Here is a 26,529-nt window from a genome sequence, read left to right as displayed (position 1 = left end):
TTTTGTCGACAGGACCTGTATGACAGGCCATGCGAGCAGATTGTCGGCAGAAACCGCGCAATTCCTGCTGCCAAACTACACGTAGAGTCTGCGCGTAGAGTTTGCTCAGTTTCTGCCGCCAATCTACCGTCAAATTACTGCAAGTCTTGCGCGGTTTTTGCTACTAATTTTTTAACTAACTCCGACGAACTTGATTGTTGTAATGGAGAAGGAGTTGTTCTTGGCATCGGCGAGGTTGATTGTTGCAACGGAGAAGGAGTTGTTTTTGGCATTGGCGAGGTTGGTTGTTGCAACGAAGAAGGGGTTGATCTTAACATCGATAAAGTTGATTGCTGTGACGGCAAAAATGCTGGTATATGCAATTCTACAAGTGCTGTTGGCTACAAACAATATCTGTCAAATATCTGACAACAGGATCTGGCGCATATTTGACCATAATTTGATATAACAGATTCTGCGTTAAATTTGTTGCTTATTTGCCATCAAACCATGATAGCAGGCTTTGTTCGAAATCAGCTCGCGCAGGTTTGGCTATCTGGATACATACTGCTAAAATATATACTGCCAAAGTATATTTTAACAATATAATAGTCCTATTTTATATAAAAGTCTTTGGTATTTATTTTTATTATCTCTATTTCTGATAAAACATTTGTATAATTTTCTTAACTATACATTTGTTACCATTGAATTACTATTTTATTATTCATATTATTATTCTTACTTATTAAATTATTAAATTATTACTTATTAACTTATTAAATTGTTTGTAGCCAACAGCACTTGTAGAATTGCATATACCAGCATTTTTGCCGTCACAGCAATCAACTTTATCGATGTTAAGATCAACCCCTTCTTCGTTGCAACAACCAACCTCGCCAATGCCAAAAACAACTCCTTCTCCGTTGCAACAATCAACCTCGCCGATGCCAAGAACAACTCCTTCTCCATTACAACAATCAAGTTCGTCGGAGTTAGTTAAAAAATCTCTGCTCATATCTTTCCATTCATCTTCTGAAGGAGTTTTCATATATACTCCCATTAAAACACTGGCAATAATTTCACAGGTTTCTTTTATTATTTTATGAGCAGTAGACACTCCTACTCTATGAGCGAGAACTAATGACAATATTTGGTCGCCACTAGCCAGGTATCTATGATAAAATTGTTTAAATAATAATGAATATTGTACTTTGTTATTATTATAATGTGTTATTAGAATAACACATCTATCTTACCTAAATGTAATCACAAGCCGTTGTTCCGGACAAATTGGTTCTCGTAAACTGTTTTTCTGTAGATAAGGTCGCACCATTTTCAAGTAATTCATAAAATATTTCGACGTCCATTCGTGTACATCGAAAGAAAAGATCACAATCTTCATTCAATTCCGCAAAAAGGGTTGTAAAATCACCATATTCTTCTTGTCTTGTATTTATGAGTCGCACCCACCATCTCCTATTGATCCAACGCTTACGTTTTCTTCTTTTCCAAATGGCATATAATCCAAATATTTGCACATGAACCAGAAATAGCATAAAATTATCTTTGTCCTATAAAAAAAGTGAATAAATATTATGATGTATATAACACAAAAAATGCATGATAATTAAATACTTTGTTCATGTTGATCTATGTTATATTTGCGACTTTAATGATTGCAGAAAGCAATTCCCTCTCCTACTTAAATCTCGTCTGGCAAAAACCGAAATAATAAAACTTTTTAATTCGGTTTCAATATTATTGTAGGCAGATTTTCGTTCAGCATATGCGCACAAGCACAACAGCAGATGATTGGTTAACATAGGAGACAATTGTGTTTCAGTATTATATAAGTTTCTATTTCATGTTCCCATTCCCTGTTCCTATTTCCTGTGCCTTTGCATTATGTACTAGGCTTAACTCACAACGAAAGGCGAGAAATGAAATATACGTGGTATGACATAAATATATCAACAATCAATGGTTGCGTTCAGCAGAAAAAGCTGCTTTGTAAACTGTTGTAAGATTTTCGGTTAAACGCTATTCAGCGCTTTACGCTTTTGCAACATGTTTACTCAGCGGTCGCCATGTTTTCCAGCATACTAAAAGTACGCTTAATAAGCGCAACGTGTTGTGCTGCATTACCTAACCATAAAATAAACATGGATTGCAAAAGTATCACCGATGAAATAGAAGAACATTATACATATAATAATATAGTATATACCATTATTGCAACAAGCGATGTGCATGAGAAATTGCAAAATGATATGTGTTATCAACAATATTATCTAGATTTATAAAATTGTATATGTTAAGTATGCAGCTATAAATTGTTTTCGTGTTTTAATTATATCTCTATATTGTTTTAGCAATTAAAAAATATATAGTAATGATTTCCTGTATAAAATCGTATAGTAAAATCATGTCAATTACATTAATTTATAATTTACTTTTTTTTAACACACACATATACCTTTCATGTTTTAAGTTAAGATAATAATGCATTTTTCTGATCTTTAACATATTTATAATATAAATATAAATAATCTTTAAATTATATTATTATTCATAGACCCAGAATACTTTAAAATGTATTTGGCCCAAACTATGTCTGTCCACAAAGCAATAAATGTATCAAATGAAGAAAATGGTATGTATCTACAATTAATTAAAAAAATACATTCTATATTAAATTATATATATATATTATACTTATTGAATTATGTGAATTATGTTCCACATTCTATAAATCATTTGTCATAATACAAATCCGAAACCTGGAAACTTTTCGTGGAATAGAGAAAATACTAAGTTACTCTTAGAAAATTATTTTGAACGAAAAGATAAGTTTCGAGACCCAAAAGTGAAAAAAAGAACATTATGGACAGATATAGTTAACGATTTCAAATCAAAGGGATATGATGTTACCGAAGATGTATTGGATCGTAAAATAAGAAATTTGAAACAATCTTATAAAAGCTTAAAGGACAGTAATAAAAAGACAAGTACAGGACGTGGTAGGGTTGGTTGGGGATGGTATGACATCGTGGAAAACATCTTTATAGAAGATAAAACCATAAATATTGGTGCAACACTTGCGTCTATGATATCTTCTGATCACAATAATATTGAGCAGTGTGTCCTTTCATCACTAGCATCTACTTCAAGTTGTACAGAAGAACAAATGACAATTTCAAATTGCTCTGACACAAAAATAAGACAAGATATAATAAACAGTGGATCTTCAGTTTGGTGTGTACAAGTACCTAAAAACCATTTCTTTTCCAAAACTGTTACAAAAACTTGTAATTTCAATCGTTTTACTAATACTTTTCTATATTCATATATTAATGCAAAATTAAATTGGCTTAAAGATTGTGCTCAACTAAATTTTCATTGTAACATATACGATGTAAAAAATGAAGCGGATACTCGATATACATATGATCAATATATTAACACTATAATTAACAGACATAACTCTTACAGTGTCACAATCCCATCAATCCCAACAACCAATCCCATTCCTGATAATGAGTTCTCCGGTAGAAAAAATAAGAAAATGAAAAGTACAAGAACGAGAGCCTTGTATGATCTTAGAAAGAAGCAATTAGACTGCGAAGAAAGAAGAGTAAATGCTATAAATGAGTTGAAGGAAGCAATAAATGAGCATAACAGTATACAAAGAGAGAGGAATGAAATATTGCGAAATTTAATTGAATCCAATAAAAAAAGTTAATGTAATCAATGAATACAAGTAATAAAAACAACATTTATATATCTATGTACTTTTATTGTTTATATATTTAATAAAAAAATATATATTTTATACAAACAAATTAATTTTGAATTATTTAAAGATTGTGGACAATATTCATACGTTTTTCAATAGCTTCAACATCTTCATAGACGATATGAACTTGCTGTACTTCTTGCTGTACATATTCATTATCCATTACTAGTTCGTCCTCCATTATAAATCCGTCTCTATTTAGTATAAAATTATGTAAAACACAGGCTGCAGCAATCATATTATTACCTAGGTCAAAATTTGAGATATCTAAATATTTCAGTCTTCTAAATTTTGATTTAAGCGTTCCAAAAGCTCTTTCAATAATTGATCTTATTGAACTTAGTTTAATATTATATAAAAGTTGAGAACGCGTTAAATGACCATTATCTTTAAATGGTGTCATTAAATTTCGTAACAGAGGATATGCCGTATCTCCTATAATATGTCGATTTTCTGGAATGCATCCATTTCTTATGGCATTAAATAATGGACTGTTCCTAAAAACTCTTGAATCGTGCATGCGACCTGGCATTCCGATAAAACAGTCTATAAATAATCCTTTATAATCGCAAACACCTATAAATATTTTTTGTAATTACTGCTTATATTCAAATATACATACAGGGTCTGCCAAAAGTTCCGGAACGGCTAATTATTTCAAAAAATAATGATTGTCTAAAACAATGTTTGAAACAAAAGTTGTAGGGCTTAAAAAAAGCTATCAGATATTGATAATTGTTTGACCTTGGGATGACCTTGAGAAAGGTTATCAAGGTCGACATTAAAATCTTAAATGGAAACTCCAATTTTTATTACACCGTCTTTTTCCACCAATTAACAACTTTTGTTTGAAACATTTTTTATTTACCTAATATTTTTTGAAATATTTAAGGATAACTTGGTAACTTTTTCAATGTTTTTTTTTTATAGCTATCTGATAGTTCTTTTTAAGCCCTACAACTTTTGTTTCAAACATTGTTTTAAACAATCATTATTTTTTGAAATAATTAGCCGTTTCGGAACTTTTGCCAGACTCTGTATATTTTATTTACAATATATCCTTACCTTGTAGTATAATGGAATGAAAACTTTTTCGATTATAATAATCATTCGCATTTCCTACAGGTTGCTTGCAGGGGATGTGACATCCATCTATAGCGCCAATTACTTCTGTGAAACCACGCGATCGAACTTCAAATATCTAAATTTAATAAATGCTTATAAGAAAATTGTTATTTTATTAATTATTATTAGTAAAAATTGATAACTCCAATGAAATAACTTACAGAACAAGATAAATCACATTGTACTACATTTGGCCATTGCACATAAGTAGGCATTAATTGTGCCAAAGCATATATTAATAAATATTTGGTAGCCAGTGCTTTTGGCTAACCCAAATCTATCACTCACTGCTAAAATACTTTCAGGTTTAGATAATGTCCAAATTGTAAACATCAACTTTTTGCTCGTACATACATTTATATTTTCTTCTTGATTTATGAGAGGACCAACTATGTTAAGTAATTCCTATAATAGCTTAGTGATTCTCGCTCCTGATTGGTAAATACTTCTGGGTCTATGAAGAATCTAAAAGAATGCTCCAATCACAGACAATAATCACTAAGCGCTCACTGATCATTTTGTTCTACTGAACGCAGCCATTGCGTTTAGCGGAGAAAACCGCTCAGTGAGCGATTAGTGACTAAATAAATACGATTTCACTTAAAATTTAATATACATAACTGTTCAATACCTTGTAAAAGACGCATTCCCATTTGAATGACTTGCGCAATGGGTGCATTCAGTACTACAACCGCTCACTGAGCGCTCAATGAGCTTTTACATTTGATAAGTATATTCTTTTAGATTTAAAAATATATACCAATCAGATGCAAGAGCTCACTTAGCGCTCAGTGAACGTTTGTAGTACTGAATGCACCTTATGTATCTATCCAGCCCCCCGTTTCTCGTAGTTTCAGGTGTCCACTTATTGAAGTCGCGGCGCTGGCAACAGTCAACACAGTTAGTATATATGTGTAATGTTAAAGGAAAAAGGTTATATGATATAGGACCAGTAAATGCGTTCCTACATATGTTACACTTTCTAAATTTTAATATGTAGTTACATAAATATATTGTTATATGATAGATAATACAATCTGTAATTTCAGGTAGATAATAATACTTTATTATGAACTTATTGAAAGTCCATTCGCTTTTTTCACAATAGCATAATACAAATTTATATGTATATGTTACGAATTCTTACTATAGATGTTTGATCCATAATAATATATATATATATATAAATTAATAAAAATATAAATATATATATATTTCTTTATAATTATATAATCAAAATGTATAACACAAAATAAAATAAATAGTATAAAATAAGGTAGGTACATAAATAATAAAGTATTTTTGTTGTTTTAGGATATTTTTTATTTAATTTTTATAATATTTCGCAGTTTTTTTAATATTTTGACTTTGTTTCTTTTTCACATTATTAATTTTATGACAGTATTGCCTCATGCGCATACAGATGTAAAATTCGATTATTTTTGCTAAAATAGCATCACCATGTTCTTTACATGGAAAAGACAAATTTTCTGTATAAATATTATCTATAATGGTCTCATATACATCAGCACGATGACAATATTTTGAAAATAAGCTTTCTAAGTAAATTATAAATTTAAACATGTTTAAATTTGGATGTGTTAGACGACCATCAGTTTTGATATTTATTAACAGCGCTACAGGAAAAAGGCTACACGCTATGGGATCAGTAATAGCGTTCTTACATATATCACACTTTATAAATTTTAAAATATAATTACATAAATATCTCGTTGTACAATAGACGATACAATCAGTTATTTCAGGTAGATGATAGTCATGATCTATTATTATATCATCAAGAATCCATTCGCTGTATTCAACAGCATGGTCCAACTGGTCTTTTAATTTTGTTAAGGATTTATCTGGTTTTTCATATAATTGTTTTATATCAGATATAGAAATTATAGGTTTTGTACTATCTGCAATAGAACAATTTCCATAACATGGAGGCTCAAGGATGCTTGAAGTACTCAAAATTTTATATAGTTGGAGAAAGGTAGGGGTTCCGGGATGGTCATTAGATCCTGCTGCTTGTCTTATTGAACCAAAAAATCTCTATGGAACAATATATAAAAACATATTAATACTAACTTGTAATAAAAATAATGTTTTAAATATTTCCTATAATAAACGTTCAAAGGTATTACGAAAAATTAAATATTTTTTGTCACAGTTCTAAAAGGTATTGTATATATTTTTAAATATATCATAGAATATACACACACATGAATTGATGGATTGATTTTATAATCAATATTTTAAGATGATCTAATGTTTTTATGTACTGTTCTAACAGTGCAAGGGACGATCCAAAGATGTTCCAAGTATGTAAATAATGTTAGGATTGGGTATATATATATATATACATGTGTCTTTCATAATTAAATGTTTGCATATATAGACATATATATATCCAGTCAACAAAATGACATCAAGTGACATTAATAATTTATTAATGACGCCTTTAATGTCAATAATACATCATTAAGACGTCTTTAGATGTCATTCTGTTACCTGGAGACACATTCCAGCAAATACGATGTTACATGCAACGTACATGTTAATTAAAATTTCCTACTCAACAATTAGCTACAAGTAGCAACAAGTAGCTATTATGTAACATGTGTGTTATATAACATTTACATGTTAAGTAGGAAATTTTAACTAACATATATATGTTACATGTAACATTATGATTACTGAAATATGAGCTTTGTTATCAAACCTCGAGTGAATCTTGATTCAAGCGGCCTGTTAAAACAAAGGGAAAACCAGCATTTGTCGTTAAATATTTTACTATATCTAATGTTGATTTTATCGTCACGCGAAGACCTTCAGCAGTTTGTTAAAAAATTGTCCTCTTTAATAGTACCATCAAGGACATGTTGCTCCCAAGCATCTAATTTTTCAAGAGATGTCTTTAAAATCTATTAAGAAATTGAACGTTTAGCATAATATTAGCTTCTTCAAAATACATAAATATATAGACAAAAACGAATATAAATTACAAAACAATTATTAACTAATTGAAAATATTTAATTTACTTTGTAGTCCGTATTTTCAACAGTCAAACCTTCAGAAACTTTATTTCGATTTAGTGCATCAAATAAGTTATTTATCCATTCACAAAAGTTTGCAGTGTTATCACATTCTTGTAATTCAGGTAAGAAATTTTTATAAAATCTCAATCCATGAGACATCGATTTACTAAAAACCTATAACAATGGCGTTTATATAAAGATATATTTTGTAAACTATTAGACTGTTCTATTAAATAATCTGTTAAAACGTTAAATAAAATACTGTTAAGATGTTTTACTTGAGTAGCTAGACAAACTCTCATTTTAGCTGCGTTAGTAAGTATTAAATGATTGGTTGTTATTTTTGGACATATTCGCATTAGAGCTGGTAGCGATTTATCTTTATTATGTAATATTCGGAAATAATCCCATTTGATATGTTTTTCATCAGGATTGAGCTAAAAATAAAAACGAAAGAGATTAAATATTTTAAATTTTCGTATTGTGAATAAATATTTGACTTGGTTTCCAACTTTGCGCCGCATTCTTTGTGAATTTGTTTTTGACGATTCGTGAGAATTCGTGAGGATTTCATTTCACTTTCTTAGAATAAGGATCGATTTTATATTGAATATACAGAATATCAAATTGATCCTCATTTTCAAGAAATGAAGTAAAAAGTTCACAAAACGTCAAAAAACAAATTTATGAAGGACGCGGCATAACGTCAAAAGCTAAATGAAATATAAGAGAAATTCACTATTTTTTCGAAAAACAATAATAATACTTCGATTTTCTGAAATCTCTCTTAATAGTACATTATGCACGAAGTAACATACAACTACATAAAAATTGAGTTATTATTTTACCTGTAATGATGTACTATATAATCGATTTCTAATAGTTTTGATAAGGTGTGGTATATCTGAGAATACATATATATAACGTCCGTTTACAGTGGGGTGATTAAAAACATTAATTAAATCATCTTTTTTTCCAGATACACCTACAATATTCCAAAATTTTCTATTAGTTGCAGCACCGTCAGTAATTATACCGACTTTAACATTGATATTTTCTAATAATGCAATAGCCTATAATATAAAAAAAATAAAAACAGTATGAAGCATATTACATATTTAGCAATTTTTTGCTGAATTATGAGAAAAATATGATATATATAAAAATATTTGCACTGCATATTGTATATACCTTAATTACTAGTTGCGCAAGTACTTCTCCTGATACAGGCCCCTTGGAAGCAAACACTGCTACTGGTTGGGAATAAGAATCTGCAAGTGGCTGAAACATTATTACTAATCCATGGTCTGCTTTATCATCAAGATTAAATGATGGTATCCCTTCACTTCCAAAGTCAATCAACCCTGTATATGTGAGATTCTTAGAGTTCACATTAACAGACTCTCTAAGATGTATTTCATCGAGCAAAATTACACCATGTTTTTGTCTCTCTTCTTTTTTTTCCAATGCTAATTTAAACATCTCAAAAAATTTTGTGTCGAAACCGCATGGTGTATCAATAAGTGAAATATATCTAAAACCAATTCATATATTGCATTGTTATATAAAAATCGCCATATACTCATACCATATTATACATATTTCTAAGTAGAAATTATATTAAAATAATAAAAAAATGTACGTATATTACCTGCATAGTTCTAATACATGGAAGGGGTAGTATTTTGTTTTTTCTTAAAAAATTATAAGCTTTAGGTGACTTCATATGTAATAACATACATAATAGTATCCAATCTTCACTATATCTGTGACCTTTAATATTTGTATGTTTCGCAGCTTTTATTATTTCTTGTATTGCAGTTAACTGATGTTGAGAAATTTGTGTTTCTTTTAGTTGGTCTTTTATGTTCTCTATTGAAATTTCTTTTACTTTCATCATATTATCTGCAAGTTCTTTTCTCAATTTATTTGATATATATTTAGCTCTATTTTTTGCTTTTTGTGCTTTATAATATCGTTTGCGTAATAATAAAATTTTCTTTTGTTTTTCTGTTTTTGATACAGCTATTTTTATTCTTTTAATTGATTTCATTATTTTTCTCCGACGGTATTTTTGATTTATAGATTTGTTTGCAATGGCACAAAATTTACATTTCTGGGATGAAAGTAATAAACATTTCTTGTGTCTCCATATACTATTAATATCTTTAAAAGCTTCATTATATTCAACATCTTTAATCTCACTTTTATTTGTACCACAACATATGTCAAGGCTATCAAAAGAAAATAATGTCTCTTGTAGCAGTTCTATTCTATTTATATTATTATAAATCTGTATGTGTGATGGAATATTTAAAACGGGTTGCTTTAAGACATTTATTTGTAATGTCATATCTTCTTTGAGTATGACTTCTTTGATAGGGTTAAATGAATATCTGTCATTATAATTTTCTATTTTGTTGCATGTTGTTAAAAAAAATACCAATAATCGTGTGTCACTACTGCAATATTGTATGTGCATCCATTGACTTGGCATATTAAACTGTTTTCTGTTTATACTATCTATTAAGCTATCAAATAATAACATTGTCGTACGATCCTCTATTGTATTATTTAATGATGGTACTATCACATGTTCATTTTCTTCATGTTGTTCAATATGCAGGTCATGTACATTTTGATCAATATGTATAGAATATCTTCTATATTTGGGGTTTCTTCAAACCAGGGGAATTGTGAAGGCACAACCCCTTTACGTAGCCTTGGAATTTTAAATGGCGCAGACTAAAGAAAATATTTACAATATGACAATTAATAATGACAAGTATAACTTACATAATTGTTATTTAAATGACTATTATTTAATAAATCAACAAGTGAATATTGCTGTTATATATATATAAATTATTAAATATTATTGACTATATTGCCTACTTTATACTGATTATTTAATACTTGTACTAAATAGTAACTTTCTATTTAATAATTTTAATTTATGCATGTAAACAATGGTTTATTAAACTAGTATAATAGTTTTTTTGATGAATATTATATCAGTATTAAATGATCGGTGTAAATTAAGCAAATGGAAAAATGACTTAGATAACTAACATAACTTACCACACCAAGAACATTTCCCTTCTCATCACAAATTTCACGTTTCCACAAAATATCACTATTTAAAAAGTGATGATGGCATACAGCTTATTTTGAGTTGATAGTTATATCATTTCTCCTTAAAGCTGCTTGCCATGCTTTTCTCACATTTTCGTCCTTTGGCACATAAAAAAAATGAACTGTTTCATGATTAGAAGTGTAACCTGATGTACAATCAAGTGCAATACAGCGCGGCATCATTTAATTAAATTAAGATTACTTTTATTAGATACATATTTGATTTTACTTTTTATTTTGTTATTTTTCTCGCGAAGCTTTAACACACTTCTAACCTCAAGTCATTGAAATTACAGACGTAAACACATGGTGACTGTTGCTAGCGCTACGTAGCGGCTTGGCTTCATTACGTAGACATACCGTAACAAAGGATATAATAGCAAGTGTCAGGGGCCTGTATCTATCCCTCCGCTGCTGATTTTTCAAAATGTAAGAATTGGGTGCGTTCACGACACTCAACGGTTGAGCAACTGTTGAATAATTTGTCAACGTTATTGGTCTGAATGTAAGAATCTAACAGTAAGGACCAATAGTCACTAATCGCTCATTGAGCGGTTTTCTCCGCTAAACGCAATGATTGTTGACATACTTATGTCATATCACGTATATTTCATTTTTCGCCTTTCGTTGTGAGTTACTGCGCAGGCGTGCTCCGCAGGCGGAGCAGCAGCTCTCATCTTTCCCGAGTCAGAGAGAAACCTGAGAGCGGACATGGCTGCATTTACAGCGTTATGGAAAAGTTGGCTGATTCGAAGCGCCAACTGGGTCCATTTTTTATGGACATGAACTACTAAGCCAATGTCCACGATTTGTCGGTACTATTCCGTGCTATGTCCATAATTATTTGGTTCTGTTCTGTGCTATGTTCACGAGCGAGCTAGATTAGTTAGATAAAAACGAAGAATCGGTCTTCGTCTCACCACCAGCGAATAAACAATCGCGACGAAGCGGTGTTATCGTAAGACAGACGTCGCCGTCTCCCCTTTCACCCCCTTGTTTTCCTTTCCACATTGTTTTATATTCATAATTCGGGAAGAAAATAATTTCGAGAGTTCGGACGATTTCTAGCAATGACGCGACAGAGATAACGCGCGGCCACATTAATTTGTCATGACTTTTATATTACTTATAATTACATAAACGCCCATATATGCAAATTATAGATAATTCCCAGACAGCACACGGATAACCAGTGGACATCCATAAGATGTCCTTTAAGGATATTGAGGATATCCGTAAGATATCCATTTTATATCCTTCGGACATTCAGTGGACGTCCATGGGTTATACGTTTATGAAATTGGTGGACATGCGAAAATCCCTAATATGTCCATATGATATCCGATGGATATCCAGTGGTTGTATAATGGACATGTAATGGACATCCAATAGAGTATCCGGATTTGTAATGTACAAGACAGTTGTGTAATTTATAAATAAAAAAATATTAAAGTTATACGTTTTAAAATGCATTTATTGAATTTATAATAATTTTTTATTATCTAAATGCATGTATCATGCTTACACTTTTTTTCAAACGGTTTCAGACTTTGTCTAGTTCCATTTAAGAACGAAACGAAAGATCTATTCCGATCAGATACTTCATTTTATTTTTATCTTCACACTATATTGCCTTTACGGCTGCTGTCATAATCAGTCACGGCGCAAGCCCGTGATCAGTGGTTCACATATCTAATGTTTTTCGTTCCTAAATGGATCTTCAACTGTCTAAACCGTTTTGCAACTGTTACATATATTATTCCATAATATATCCATAACATATATTATATCTCTAATATTTAACATTTATTTCAAAATAACATATTATATTTCAAAATAAAAATATTCATATTATTGCGCTGACTAGTAGCTTGTACTGGTTTGAAACTTAATATCTAAGTAAGAACTTTGATAATAATGCCTTTAATTTGCGTTCATTATTTATTATTATTTCCATTCATAACAAAATTATATAAAGTTCGTCTTAGACTCATCTTCAAATGATGTACAAATCATTTCATGAGTTGTGAAGCATCTAAAGGTGATCTTAAGACTATTTTAAATATAAGATAATATAGCCGAATATTGTCTATATATTTATGGAACCATGTTTGAAATCAGCTGTGGCCTTTAACAGCTTGAAGACTCGTTCGCGTCAATAAACAGGGCTCACGTGTTACACGTATGTTACGCGTTCAGGTGCGTGTAATTAGCAGAAAAAAAGTAAGGATGCCATTTCATATAGAATGAAAAAGAAATATATTGGGAAATAATCAATCTTTTAGCATTTCACTCAGATTTCAAATGTCTGAACTTTCCATGTACTGAAAAATGAAGTTCTTCTTAATATCTACTATCTGATTGATAAAAAATTACGTTGTAAGCGCTTTCACTTAGATATACATACTTGAAGATGCATTTTATCTTTGTTCCTTTTCTGCCCTTTCTTTTGCTCGTCTTAGCCAAGTTTTAATGCCTTCCTCGACCTCTTTTCGATTTTTCGCTGCCTCACACTGCAGGGCACTTTCTATAAATATAAATAAAAAATATAATATAGACAAATGTTATATTTGTAATATAGCTATGTTAATGTGAAGCAATGATAATATACATGAATAACAGTTCAAAAATACAAATCCAGTTTTCGATCAATTTTTACTAACAAGGGACATTCGGCAACGCGGAAATTCAAAAAAATCTGAAACTCTGCATAATTGTAGAGCAGATATACCTAATAACAAAACAATTTTTCGTTGGTGCCCAAAAACGGTTTTAAGGGTGGAAACAACCCCTTGAACAAAGTTGATTTTTGTCTTTCTAAGCGAATATTATCGAAACTATTAAAGATATGAAAAAATGTTTTAGACAAAAGTTTTATGGTTTTAAAAGTACTTTATTATGCTATATTTAGATTTTTTTTAAATGTAAAATTGTGTATAAAATACCCCCCCTCCTTCTCTTTTTTCAAATTGTTAAAATCAATTGTCCAACCAAAATAAAGCTTATTTTATGACAAATTCAACCATATATAATAACGTTATGTTTGGAAAAGGCAATATTGAAAAAAAAATTAAAAATGCTCTTATATATATGCTACGCGTACCAAACTTATGGGTTCGCTGCTTGACGATGGCATTTCTTTCTCCCTCATAATTACTGACTGTAAAAGGTAAGGAAGGAATAAAAACAGGTAATCTAAGAAAAGAATAAAGTTGATGTTAAGAAGTAAGTTGAAGAAGAACAGCATGATAAGGAGGACGCAGAGAGAGTGTATATAACCCTAATATAGATAATCTTTTAAATTCAATTGTAAAGAACAAATAAGGAAATGAATGATATGAAGAAAAAAGGAGAACACACACGGATTTAATAATGAAAAATATAATTTATAAATTTATTCAGTGTACATTTGTGTGTATGTGTTTTGCTTCATTCAGTATATAGGTTTTATTAATTAAGTAGTCGATATAGATATTCGAGTGAAAGATATCTTATATTTTGGTATGGATTATAATATTACAATATATAATATATACAAATTTTACAAGAATTGAGGACAGTAAAATATTATTTATTCTATATAATTATTACAATAATGATATTGCTCAAAGAAATGTTCAAAACAAAAATATTGCTTGCACCATGCACAACGTATAAAAGCCATTTTACCACAAATGCTACATTTTGGTATACGTTTTTCTTCTTTAAAATAACAATAATCGATTGGATTATGAAATTTTTCAGGCCGTGTTGATAAATAACCACTTTTATACCAGCTATATCTAAATAAATTTCGAAATCTTGGAGAAGACAGTTGATTGTGTGTTAAAGATTGCAATTTTATTATGTTATTACGTAAATGTAAATTTATGTCATAATTATTTATAATAACACTATCAGAAAAGCTCCGAACAAAATTTTTCCAGATTCTGAAACCAAAAACATCTAATGGCTGTATAAAAGCAGTTGTTTTTTTTGGTATTGTTAGAATATTTACATGTTTGTCTTTTGGTACAAGTTCTTCCAATTGGTTCGGGCAATGTCCTGTCCATGAATCAAGCAGTAGTATACTTTTCTCTCCAGTGTTTGGTAGATACACTTCTTGGAACCAATTTTTGAAATGTTCAGTTGTCAATTTCCCTGATTTTGAAGCCGCAATGTAAATATTCACTGGTCTAAAAAGAGTTTGTTCTACTTGTGGTCCAGAAACACCAGTAGATTCTTTTAATACTATATACAAAGGCGAAAGGAGATGTCCATCTGCAGATATAATAGGCATAATGGTGTAGCTATGAGTCATAGCAGATAAAGATTGGATAGTAGCTCCAACTGTCTTCACTCCTACATTAGCTAATGTTCTTCCTGCATATTTCTAAATTAAAGCCACTTTCGTCTGCATTATAAGTTGATTCAGCACCGATTACATTAATATGTGGCTTTACTGTATTTACAAATTCCTCAGCGTTTTGACGTATAGTTAGATCAGTTAAATGAGAAGACCGCGTTTTAAATGCAGTTATTTTACGTGATGTAATACGATGTGCCTTTTTAAAATTCCATATCCACCAATTTCCTGCTTTAAATGAAGAAAAATCCACTTGTTCCTTTGCTTCTAGTGCCTATTTTCGCAGATTTATATCATGAATAATAAGTCCTCTATTAACAGCTTCTTAGAATTTTATAAGAACATATTCAGCAATAACTACAAGTTTGTCTGTATTTGAACCCCCACGCATTACATGTTCTTGCCATCTGTGCAATTGTTGAATAGATTTTACCTAGAAGAAAACAAATCTCAATATTAAACAATTCGAATTCAAAAATAAAAGAAGTTATATACGAATTAAATGTTCACGAAACATCAAATTGTAAAACTTAAAATAAAAAACAACGCGACTCTAACTATATAATTTACAGCTTTGATCATAAGTATAAAGCATCTCTAACTCATTGTATTTTCCTAGAAATCAATGCATATACTCATAGTAAATATATAATCTCTTTACAATAAATATTATATTAATATTTTATAATATAATGTATATATTATATTTATGTATATTATATTTATATTATAATTTATATTATATTAATATTATATTATATTACAATAAATATTGTAAAATAAATATTATTTTCCACATATTCTTATATTATATTTTTTTATTATATTATTTTTCCATATACTCGTATACTATATTATGTTCTCCATATATTCATATAGTATGTTTTTGTTACACAATTTAAATAAATTTTTTGGGATGCTTTATACTTATAGTCAAAGCCGTATGTACAATGACCGACAATGATGCGTTCCGCGAGAGGGGAAATAGAGTTCTCTCTGTCGCGGAACGAATCACTGCCGGTCACTGTACAATGTCCTTTCTTTCCACTCTTCCAAAATTCGATTGCCTTTTTCTTATAATTTAAGTTTACATTTCCACCTTCATCATCCACAGTGCAAACTTCATTTCCATAATTATCTTCTTCAGCATCAATATCGTACACATCTACAAATTGTACGTCATGCGGTTCTGATGGATCGTCAAAATCAAGTCCCCACTCATGTTCGATCGTAATATCATAATGTATAGCACTCTTTATTAAATCAGTAATTGTATCATGGAGTTCCACCTCTTGATGATTAACAGGAGTTATTGCAATATTTGTGAAATGAAATGTCGCAATTAACAAATTAATAACATTAGCTGGATTTATTACTGACATTATGATACAAATCTTAAGGATATTTTAATTAAACATTTCTCACAGCAATAATAATATACGTACTGCTTCAATAACTGCTTCAATAACACTGAAATGTATTCCAAAATGGACAGCTTTTATATGCAAATGAATGAAGATAACATATGTCAATATAATGAACCTTGATTGCACTGTACTTGATAAAGAGTGCTATTTTGGTCGCACAGTCATAAAACTTGTGACAAGTGTTTTGCATGTGCCATGATGTACACACACGTGCGCACGTACAAAAACACACATACACACACACACATATTTATTTATATTTACGCGTGTCGTTTAAATTAATGAAAAAGGTAGCCGCAATGTTGGCAAAATAAACGTCTATTACGTGAAATTTTATAATTTATAACATTTTTAAATATTAGTGACTGTATCTTTATCATGCTATTTTTCTCCTACTTACTTCTTAACATCAACTTTATTGCTTTTTTAGATTTTCTATTTTCTTCCTTCCTTATCTTTTACAGTTTGCAATTATGAGGAAGATTTGAGGAAGAAAGAAATGCCATCGTCAAGTAGCGAATCCTTAAGTTTGGTACGCGTAGCATACATATAAGAGCATGTTTAATTTTTTTTTCAATATTGCCTTTTCCAAACATAATGTTATTATATATGGTTGAATTTGTCATAAAATAAGCTTTATTTTGGTTGGACAATTGATTTTAACAATTTGAAAAAAGAGAAGGAAGGGGGGTATTTTATACACAATTTTACATTTTTAAAAAATCTAAATATAGCATAATAAAGTACTTTTAAAACCATAAAACTTTTGTCTAAAACATTTTTTCATATCTTTAATAGTTTCGATAATATTCGCTTAGAAAGACAAAAATCAACTTTGTTCAAGGGGTTGTTTCCACCCTTAAAACCTTTTTTGGGCACCAACGAAAAATTGTTTTGTTATTAGGTATATCTGCTCTACAATTATGCAGAGTTTCAGATTTTTTTGAATTTCCGCGTTGCCGAATGTCCCTTGTAAGAATGGAATACAACCAAGTGTCCCATCTTAAAAATAATACTCGAGGTAACTATTTACCTTGCAACAGACGTGCGAGAAATAGTTTTCCAAATACTTGTTTCTTTTTAGCACCATACCAGGAATATTGTTCAGAGAATTTATTTGATAGAAGAAGCGACAAACATCTCTTGACAAAATCATAAGGAGTTGTTCCTCCCATTTTTGATAATTGTTTTACCTACAATTTGTATGATATGTAAATAATAATATACTTATAAAAAATAACTTATAAGAAGAAAATGTAGAGAACATACAGTGGATTGAAAATGATTCGGTTCTTGAAGATACTGTTCTACTTCATCCAAATCTTCAACAGTTTGCAAAGGAAAATTGAATGTATATTTAAGAATTAACATGTAGACCATTTCTTGCTTATTTTTTTATTTTTTTTCATTCTCTTGTTATTTCTCTTAACAAAAATAATTCTTTGAATACTCTCCGAAATTTTTCATCTAAAAAGATCATATAAATTATAATATTAATACAAGTGTATTTGTTTATAATATAGAAGCGATTGAAAAGCATTTAATTAAAAGTGTTCAATGCATTGCATGACATATCGTAATTTTTATGTACAGGACAGCATATGCAAAGATTAGCATCATCCAATGTCTTTTTATTAGCACTTGTACGAGTTCCATTGTACGCATGCATATTTACCTCTATGTATATAACAAAAAAAATTCAACAGGTTCAATAATATACGTGTGTTTAGTAATGAATATTACAGACATGTGCAATAAAAAATCAATTCTTTATTTATGTACTTGTGTTAAGTATCTCTTATTAAGGTTGCTTGATCTTCGTTTAAATTCTGCATTATGACAGAAACGAGAGATGGCATGGCAATTGACGACCTAATGCATTTGAAAATAAAATAATATACGTACAAAGTGAAATTTATTACCGATTTAGCATACTTATAAAAATGGCCGCATGGTTTAAACTCAACAATCAATACAGAATCAAAGATTAATATAACATGCGATTAGTTTTAAAGCTGTTATTTTTTCGCGATTTATGTTAATTTTACAGCTTATATATAGATTTAGTAAACATTAATGTTTTGCACTGCGTTCTAATATTTACTCTCAGTATTGAAAATTTATAACATGTGATATAAGCTATAGAATTTCAGACTTGACAGTGAATATCGGAACATAGGCAAACATTAATGTTTAGTAAATATTTATGTAGGGAATAGCATGACATTAATGCAACTGACTGTACTAAGTGTAACTCGTAATCGAATCACCATATTTGTAAAATAAATGTTTTATAAATCTAGATGTAAGGAATAGTACGGCATTAATTAAACTGAGTGTATGTATATTATTTGATTTCTACATATACTAAGCTCTAAATTAACATAGATCTTGTCGCCTTTGATAAAACAGGATTACTGCAGACAACTCAATAACCAAGTGTAAATGAAAATTAATTGTTTTGTGTGTTCTAAATATTCTAAATTAACTACAAAATAGTACAATAATCTATAAATGAAAATGATTTTAAAATATAGTTAATAATTAAAAGTTAAAAAACTATCACCTTATATTGGATTATGTTATGTTATATTATATTCTGCACCCACACACTTTATACTTAATAATATTTAATAGCGTATTCGACTGACACTGGGTTAAATATGTCATTAATCCAACTCGACCTGGGTTAGATTAATGACATATATTAATATGTTTTAAGTTTTGTGATAGGCCAAACAGTGTTTATGACATCATTAAATTAACCCAGATTCTGGTAAACCAGTGTCAATCAAATATAATATTAAAAATGGATTTCCAGTTTATAATATTAATGCTTAAGGCTCCTCGGTACTGGCATCGTCCGTCTCTTTCTAATGAGGTCAGAAGCGAGAAAACACATGCTAAAAATTCTTGCGTTACATAGCTAAATAAAAAGATATTCTCAAAAAACAGCACTCGGAATCACTTCAGCATACGTGTAAAAAATTCCGGGTACTCATCTTTTCCTTGGACAGTCAATAAATAACCATAAAATTAACGTGACATGCAACCTTCTTTTCTAACCTATATATTATCTTATTTTATCACGTTAATTTTATGGTTATTTATTGACTGTTCAAGGAAAAGATGAGCACCCGGAATTTTTTACAAGTATGCTGAAGTCATTCCGAGTGCTATTTTTTGAGAATATCTTTTCATTTAGCTATGTAACGCAAGAATTTTTAGCATGCGTTTTCTCGCTTCTGATGTTATTAGAAAGAGATGGATGATGCTAGTACCGAGGAACCTTAATATCCTACTTATTGAAATATATATAAAATTACGACACAAACACGTACCTTTATCGGAATTTTTTTGTTCTATATTAGAAGTATATGATTCAGTATTCGATGGTCCAGGTACGTTGTCATATGAAGAATCGTAATATGTTTTTCTAACATTTATGTTTCGTTTTTTATTTCGGCACATTTCTAAAGGATTAATTAATATTAATGCAATGATCGTTGATACATATTTCAGTTATGTAAACAAAAAGTTACCTAATGGTCTACGGTTTTCTTTATTATAACACTTTCTTTTTACAGAAGATGTAGGTAAGTTATTATTAGAGTCATGTTTTATATCTGAAATACATATTACACATTTAATATAATATGCAAGTCTATAATTATGTCTGAACTGTACTCAGACAGCAGAGTGATATCATTTTGACGTCATAATTTTGTCAGCAGATAAATGATACAAAAAGGACAGATAAATGCTACGGTCTAATAATGTCATTTGAAAACATCAGACGTTTTAGAGATGTAATTATATGGTTACTTGATATCACTCCGCTATCTCCTTAAACAACATAATGTTTGAAATCGGGACATTACAGGTCTTTTAGTCGTCCTTATGATATTTTTCAAGTGGATGCCTTCAAGACTTTGTAAGATGTATGTCCAATTTTGAACATTTGTGCTGTATGGGTGATTGTATAAATTATCACAAACATTTATAAAATAAAATGCTTATGGAAAAAGTACTTTTTTTGAGTTGGATTTTGTGCAGCTTTTATTTTGTAAACAAATATTGTTTCTTTTCCACTTTTGCCAATTTCTTGTGGAAAATAAAGAGATTATTAAGATACTAATAAGATAATTATACAAATATTAATAATTAGCTTATACATTATAAGCCATATTATGAAATTATAAATTCAAACTTACTTGATGTTTGGATTTCTGTATCAGAATAATCTTGTACATCTGAAACGTATATTTCTTTATATATTTAATTTTGAAAAATATATAAATACGTGCGTCTTATTATCTTACTTTTCACATAATTTAATTATACAAAAGCAATATAAAAAAAAGAAAAAATTGTTTTTTTAATTATTGTGTAAACAGTAACATGCACGAAGCAATGTGTACAAGGAAAGACAACAAATCTTACCTGGTGGAGATGGTAACGTGTTATCATTTGCATCATTATCCGAATCGGAGCTAACGTCATAATTACTGTCATAATAACGATTTTTCTTCATTATTCGTTTTGTAGGACAATCAGAATTTAAACCTGAAGTATCTTCAGCTTTTTTCGCTTTTAGTCTGCAAGCGTAATAACTTTCTAAAACAAAAGAATTACAATTTTGAAAAGTTCACTTCACACAAAAATTTTCTAATATAGATATAATATGTAATACATAATATTAAATATTATTTTCGTAATATTGTTGGAATAATGTTTGAAGCCGACGGCATACAGTGATTGTTTTCATGCAGAATTACTTGCTGGATAAAAATATCGCAACCTAATTAATGTATTTCTATCCATCTTCGGAAATGCAACGAGTAAAACGCATTATTTCCATCTAATAGGCAATGCAGCAAAGAAACACCGTGTGCCGCCACTTTCATTATATACTGTAAGAAATCTGTTATATAATATAGCTATAATATGTTCCGTTCCTTACCTGAGGTACTATTTTTGAAGACATATACTTTATACCTATTCCATGAAGTATCAAAATCAACATGATCTTTTACAGCTTTTAACACCTTTTCTGTTGTACACGTTGGCCAATAACATGTGCCATTAGCAATCCATTTTGTTGGAACTGCTTCTACAACATCTTCGTCTTCGAATCTAACAACTGTCCATGTTTTCGCCATTTCTTCTTCAATGGAAAATATACTCACAAATGTATTCTCAAATTGTATAAGAGTATTAATGAAACAAACAATTAAATATTATTGTACAAGAAGATGTAAAAGAAATTATTGTCTGAAAAAGAAGGCAACGGAAAAAACAAATTATTGCATTGCAATATTTACAGACGTTTTGTAAGAAGTAATTGATAAAGTCAACACATAAATAATATATTAAAAAGTATTAATCTCAGAGTTTAAATGTAGCATACAATGGAAAAATTATATGTATATTTTGGAAATCAAATTTCACACATTTGTTACATATTTGATCGAGTCGCCATAATGTAAGTGGTCCTAGATTTTTAGCAGAATATATACCCAAAAATAATGATTTGCAAGGTTTTATATAAAAGTCTTCAAGCGATAAAAATTCTTGAGCTATTAGTAATATACCAGTTGTGGTAGATAATATATTGTTTACATTTATTACTTTATTATTGACTGTGTAACAACAATTGTCCGGTTCGGTTGTTTTTAATACAAATGTATTTAACTGTACTTCTTTATATTGCGCAATAAAGGAAATGTTATTAATTATTGGTCCCAAGTGATGTAGTTTTTTTAGAGTTGGCAAAGAATGCAAATGAGTATCATGTAACGGAACATTATTTAATTCATATTTACGGCGAATTATTTGTTGCAATGGTTTCTCGGGTTTCTTTAATAATTTCTTTAATAATTGTAAATAATTTTCAAATTTAAATGCCCTAAACTGATCTAATGTCCCAAATCTTGCAACATCATCACAAATATGTAACAAATTATGTACGTTATGAGAGACCTGATCCCTACCGTACAAAACTATAAATGTTTTGACAAAATAGTACATCAGAGATTTCGCATAATTTAAATACTTCTTATATTTTGATTTGCATAAGATGGAAGTAGCTACGTGTAGAGATAAAAAATTCATATATCTGTCATGACTAATAACAGATTTAAGAACTATTGGGCCTGAATATAAAAGAAATTGTCTAAATTCAGTAGCCTTCCACCGTTTAACTTCATCAAGACTACGAGGTTTACGATTGAAATCTGTAGTTATATTACATGCTACATTCAGTAAGGACTGTGAAATATTTGATATTTGATTGAATGACAGTTTTCTTGATGGATTTCCGTATACCCACAACATAAGTAATTTTTTTACAACCCCGAGACAAATAACATGCATATAATCTAGTGGAAAGCAGTGTATCATGTCAAAATCAACAATAGACTCTAATATTGTAGTACCTATATGATGTTCTTCCTGATGCTTACGTCTAAATTCATTGTCAGAACGCAAAGTTAAGTTATTAATATTGGGAAAACAGATGCGGTTATTTATAAATTCACCTGGTTCATTGCATTTTGTACATGAATAATATCCTGAATGACCCTTAATAGAAGTGATAAATGATTTTGCAGGTGCATCGCAAATAAAGGCTTTCACTTTTATGAAATATTTTTTTGTATTGTAATATATACCGTTACAGACTGCATTATTAATGTCATTTACTAAATCTGTTAAAAAAACATTTGCATCTCTTGGTTTTGCATTTCCATGATACACTCCAATAATTTCTACATGTGAAATACTAAAAATAGAGCACAATATAGGATAAAGCTGGCTACTGGAACTCTTAGCTATCGGTAAACCATCTATATTGATTAAAAGTTCAATGCAATTTGAGGTAATACTATTACTGTTTTGTAATAGTAGATTTATTACGCAGTGTTCTATTCCAAAATGATAGTATATGCCAGGGTCTACATATTTAACATTAATTTGTTTCGGGGTCCTCAATAAGGTTCTAGCATCCAAAGGAAGCTCTGGATGATCGGGTTTTAAAATAGATAATAAATTATTAATAGCGAAGTGCTCAATGTTATGTAACATTGCCCATTCTCTGATTCGTAAACTAATATTTGTAGGCTCAATATTATGTATATCGTTGTTTAGATTATTATTTTCGTTTAAATTAACAGATAAATCATTTAAAATAGAAACGTTTGCCATCCCTTCTTCAAATATTTCAGTGTCAGATGTCAATAAAAACTCGTTGTCACACACTGATAGGTGAATTTTGTTGTACAGTCAACATATTTACATAAGTATTAGTACAACTTGATGTTGCAGTATGTAAATCACAATTGTTTGCAATATTAATTGCATTGGCAGACTTTTCTTCCATATAATTACTTAAAGCTAAAGCCAAATTTGCTTTTTCCGTTGCCTTTCTATATATGCTTCTGCGTTTAAATGATCTATTTGGCATATTACAAGAATGTAATTTCCAAATTTACATTTAACTAGTAGAATCTTTCTTATGCGATTTAGAGATTTATATGGAGTATATCTTTTGATATAAGAAACACTATAAAAAAGTGTATTATATATGAAAACAGCATAAATATGTACAATTCAGGTACAAGTTATAAAAAGAAAATCGTATCTTGTATATGATATAATTGAAAACTTTCGTGGAAAAAAGAAACAAGTTCATTAAAAGAAGTTGTGCATTATTGTGCCCAATCATTTTTTATCAATAATATGATGAACAATTTAGTTCCAGCAAGAATGAAATAAAATATAGGAATTAATAGGTTATAAATAATTCATTTTGCAAGAATCAAGAAATGAGGTTTTGCAATTTTTACTTACAGATTAGCTTGAAAATGATAAACTCCCTGAACACAGTGATCGGAGGTTTGGTCACTTGGTTTAGTCACTTATATATCCGTATACTAAATACTCTCATCTAGTGTTGGCAACTTGTACCTGCGTTACTCTACGTAACTTACTTGCGGTACTTTGTACCTTAAATGTTAAAAGTTATTTTTATATATACTTCATTATTTTTATTCATATTTACTCTATTTTATAATTACTGTTTCATACATAGGCAAGAAATTATATAGAAATAAAAATCTTGCAATAAATTATATATTATCATAAAAAAAGATATTTAAAAATACATTTTAATTTTATTGATATATTGCATTTTAATGATATATTAAATATATATTTAATGTTGCTCAACAAAAAAGCAGATAGTAAATATTTCTGATTGAACGGTTAAATTATCTAACGCTATAATTGAAATTCATGTTACTTAAGTAAGATGCATAGCAAATATAAATCCAACCTGAAATGTATAGTTAATGCAATGTTGGATCAACTATATGTTTCAACAGGAATTATGTTTACTATGTATTCTGTATAACTGAAACTAACCTCAATTATGGCGTGATACAATGTAACAATTCAGTCAGAAATATTACACTTTATACCATCATCTGCGTCGTTCTCTTGCTAAGCATAAGATATGTTATAAAAACGCAATTAAAATACTATTTTTAATTTTTTACATGTTACAGTATATTATTCTTGGAAGAATATTTGTTTTTTAATGCCTTGCTTATGTACGATAAATAAATATGGTGTTAATATCGTTATAATCATATGAAGCGAACGGTACAATACGATTTTATGTACGTTGGAAAAGAAAAAGGATTACCTCGGATAAGAATTGATCAATGTGTGATCCTAGGATGACTCGGTCAAAGCAGGCGGAAAGAGATCAATAATGGCTCCTGCACAGGATGCGCGCATTACTGGTACTGCGCATGTACCAATAATCGAACCCAAGCGCATCACTGCAGCCAATTAATATGTTGTACGAATAATGTTAAGACCTACATACGTGGCAAATATTATGGTAATCAGTAAGAAGCCAAGCGCGCCGGAACCCAAGCTGTACCTGACTCCTGATTAGTCATCGCAGCATTTGCAGTGTACATGGACTCTTAACATAAGGTCAGCATATGGACATACAAACTTGTCCAATTGAGGACATCCCTCGAATGTCCATAAATGTATATCCTATGGACATCTTATAAAAGTCCATGGATATCCCGACCAGAAATGGACATAAAACGGATGTCCATAGGATATCCTGTGCTGTCTGGGTTATTGCGCGTATGTTTTAATATTGTACAATATGGCACATAATAACAACTTCATTTCTTGCAGTATTTTTTTAAGATCTTCGTTGACGTCGTGAATTAATTATTTTCTTCATCAATCAGTTTTCTGCAAAAACTAAGATTTTTTAAATAAAATATTAAATGTTTCTCTTCTCTTCTCTCCGAAGAGTTAATTAAAAAATATGTACTCCACAGAGTCAACTAACAAATGTGTAGTCAGAAAAGTCAATTTAAAAGTGTACTCCGAAAAGTCAATTTAATAGCGTATTCCCAAGAGTCAATTTGAAAGCATATTCTGAAAAATCAAATTAATATTGTAATCCGAAAAGTCCATTTATAATAGAATATTTACTTCGATGATTCAGCTAAAGCAAAAATATTTATTATTATATTCAGAGAATAATATTTAATTTATTATTTATACTTATCTTACTTATGCTTACCCTACACATGCTTCTTTGAATGAAAAATTTAATTTGTTGACTGATTCAGATTCAGATT

General features: G+C 29.7%; 5 protein-coding genes, 1 long non-coding RNA gene and 1 pseudogene across 7 annotated transcripts; 1 reads left to right on the top strand and 6 right to left on the bottom strand.

The window, feature by feature from the left end:
* Positions 1-171: 171 nt before the first annotated feature.
* On the bottom strand, positions 172-2,051 carry LOC105187715 (uncharacterized; annotated as a pseudogene).
* Positions 2,052-2,739: 688 nt separating this feature from the next.
* On the top strand, positions 2,740-4,962 carry LOC105188680 (uncharacterized). The gene is made up of 3 exons (XM_025307618.1): positions 2,740-3,237; positions 3,475-3,742; positions 4,904-4,962. The coding sequence occupies exons 1-2, from the start codon at positions 3,089-3,091 to the stop codon at positions 3,722-3,724; spliced, it is 399 nt and encodes a 132-aa protein (XP_025163403.1). The 5' UTR covers positions 2,740-3,088; the 3' UTR covers positions 3,725-3,742; positions 4,904-4,962.
* LOC112590590 (putative nuclease HARBI1) lies at positions 3,840-5,359 on the bottom strand. The gene is made up of 3 exons (XM_025307605.1): positions 5,065-5,359; positions 4,844-4,979; positions 3,840-4,354 (listed from the first exon to the last, which is right to left on the bottom strand). The coding sequence occupies exons 1-3, from the start codon at positions 5,116-5,118 to the stop codon at positions 3,840-3,842; spliced, it is 705 nt and encodes a 234-aa protein (XP_025163390.1). The 5' UTR covers positions 5,119-5,359.
* Positions 5,360-7,151: 1,792 nt separating this feature from the next.
* On the bottom strand, positions 7,152-9,534 carry LOC112590589 (uncharacterized). The gene is made up of 6 exons (XM_025307604.1): positions 9,531-9,534; positions 9,140-9,312; positions 8,938-9,021; positions 8,227-8,385; positions 7,952-8,122; positions 7,152-7,833 (listed from the first exon to the last, which is right to left on the bottom strand). Exons 1-6 carry the CDS (start codon positions 9,532-9,534, stop codon positions 7,741-7,743), a joined length of 684 nt encoding a protein of 227 aa, XP_025163389.1. The 3' UTR covers positions 7,152-7,740.
* Positions 9,535-9,603: 69 nt separating this feature from the next.
* On the bottom strand, positions 9,604-11,585 carry LOC112590603 (uncharacterized). Its single transcript, XR_003114335.1, has 3 exons — positions 11,359-11,585; positions 11,030-11,182; positions 9,604-10,693 (listed from the first exon to the last, which is right to left on the bottom strand). It is a non-coding gene; the product is annotated as an uncharacterized LOC112590603 (long non-coding RNA).
* A 1,335-nt stretch (positions 11,586-12,920) lies between these two features.
* On the bottom strand, positions 12,921-18,235 carry LOC112590602 (uncharacterized). The gene is made up of 4 exons (XM_025307614.1): positions 18,125-18,235; positions 17,889-18,048; positions 13,491-13,610; positions 12,921-13,407 (listed from the first exon to the last, which is right to left on the bottom strand). The coding sequence occupies exons 1-3, from the start codon at positions 18,233-18,235 to the stop codon at positions 13,504-13,506; spliced, it is 378 nt and encodes a 125-aa protein (XP_025163399.1). The 3' UTR covers positions 12,921-13,407; positions 13,491-13,503.
* Positions 18,236-18,265: 30 nt separating this feature from the next.
* On the bottom strand, positions 18,266-25,810 carry LOC105190622 (uncharacterized). Of its 2 annotated transcripts, XR_003114336.1 has the most exons (9): positions 25,560-25,810; positions 24,704-24,859; positions 21,819-22,022; positions 21,299-21,472; positions 21,070-21,108; positions 20,398-20,481; positions 20,197-20,328; positions 18,638-18,727; positions 18,266-18,322 (listed from the first exon to the last, which is right to left on the bottom strand). XR_003114336.1 is itself a non-coding variant. In XM_025307619.1 (8 exons), the coding sequence occupies exons 3-8, from the start codon at positions 22,015-22,017 to the stop codon at positions 18,690-18,692; spliced, it is 666 nt and encodes a 221-aa protein (XP_025163404.1). In that variant the 5' UTR covers positions 22,018-22,022; positions 24,704-24,859; positions 25,560-25,810; the 3' UTR covers positions 18,606-18,689. The 2 variants fall into 2 exon arrangements, 1 of the variants encoding a protein (XP_025163404.1); XM_025307619.1 differs by lacking the exon at positions 18,266-18,322 and having other exon boundaries at positions 18,606-18,727.
* Positions 25,811-26,529: the final 719 nt, after the last annotated feature.

This window comes from Harpegnathos saltator, unplaced genomic scaffold (genome assembly GCF_003227715.2).
Source record: "Harpegnathos saltator strain DR-91 unplaced genomic scaffold, Hsal_v8.6 scaffold92, whole genome shotgun sequence".
NCBI lineage: Eukaryota > Metazoa > Arthropoda > Insecta > Hymenoptera > Formicidae > Harpegnathos > Harpegnathos saltator.
The sequence above is the reverse complement of the archived record's forward strand: the minus strand, read 5'-3'. Positions and strand labels throughout refer to the sequence as shown.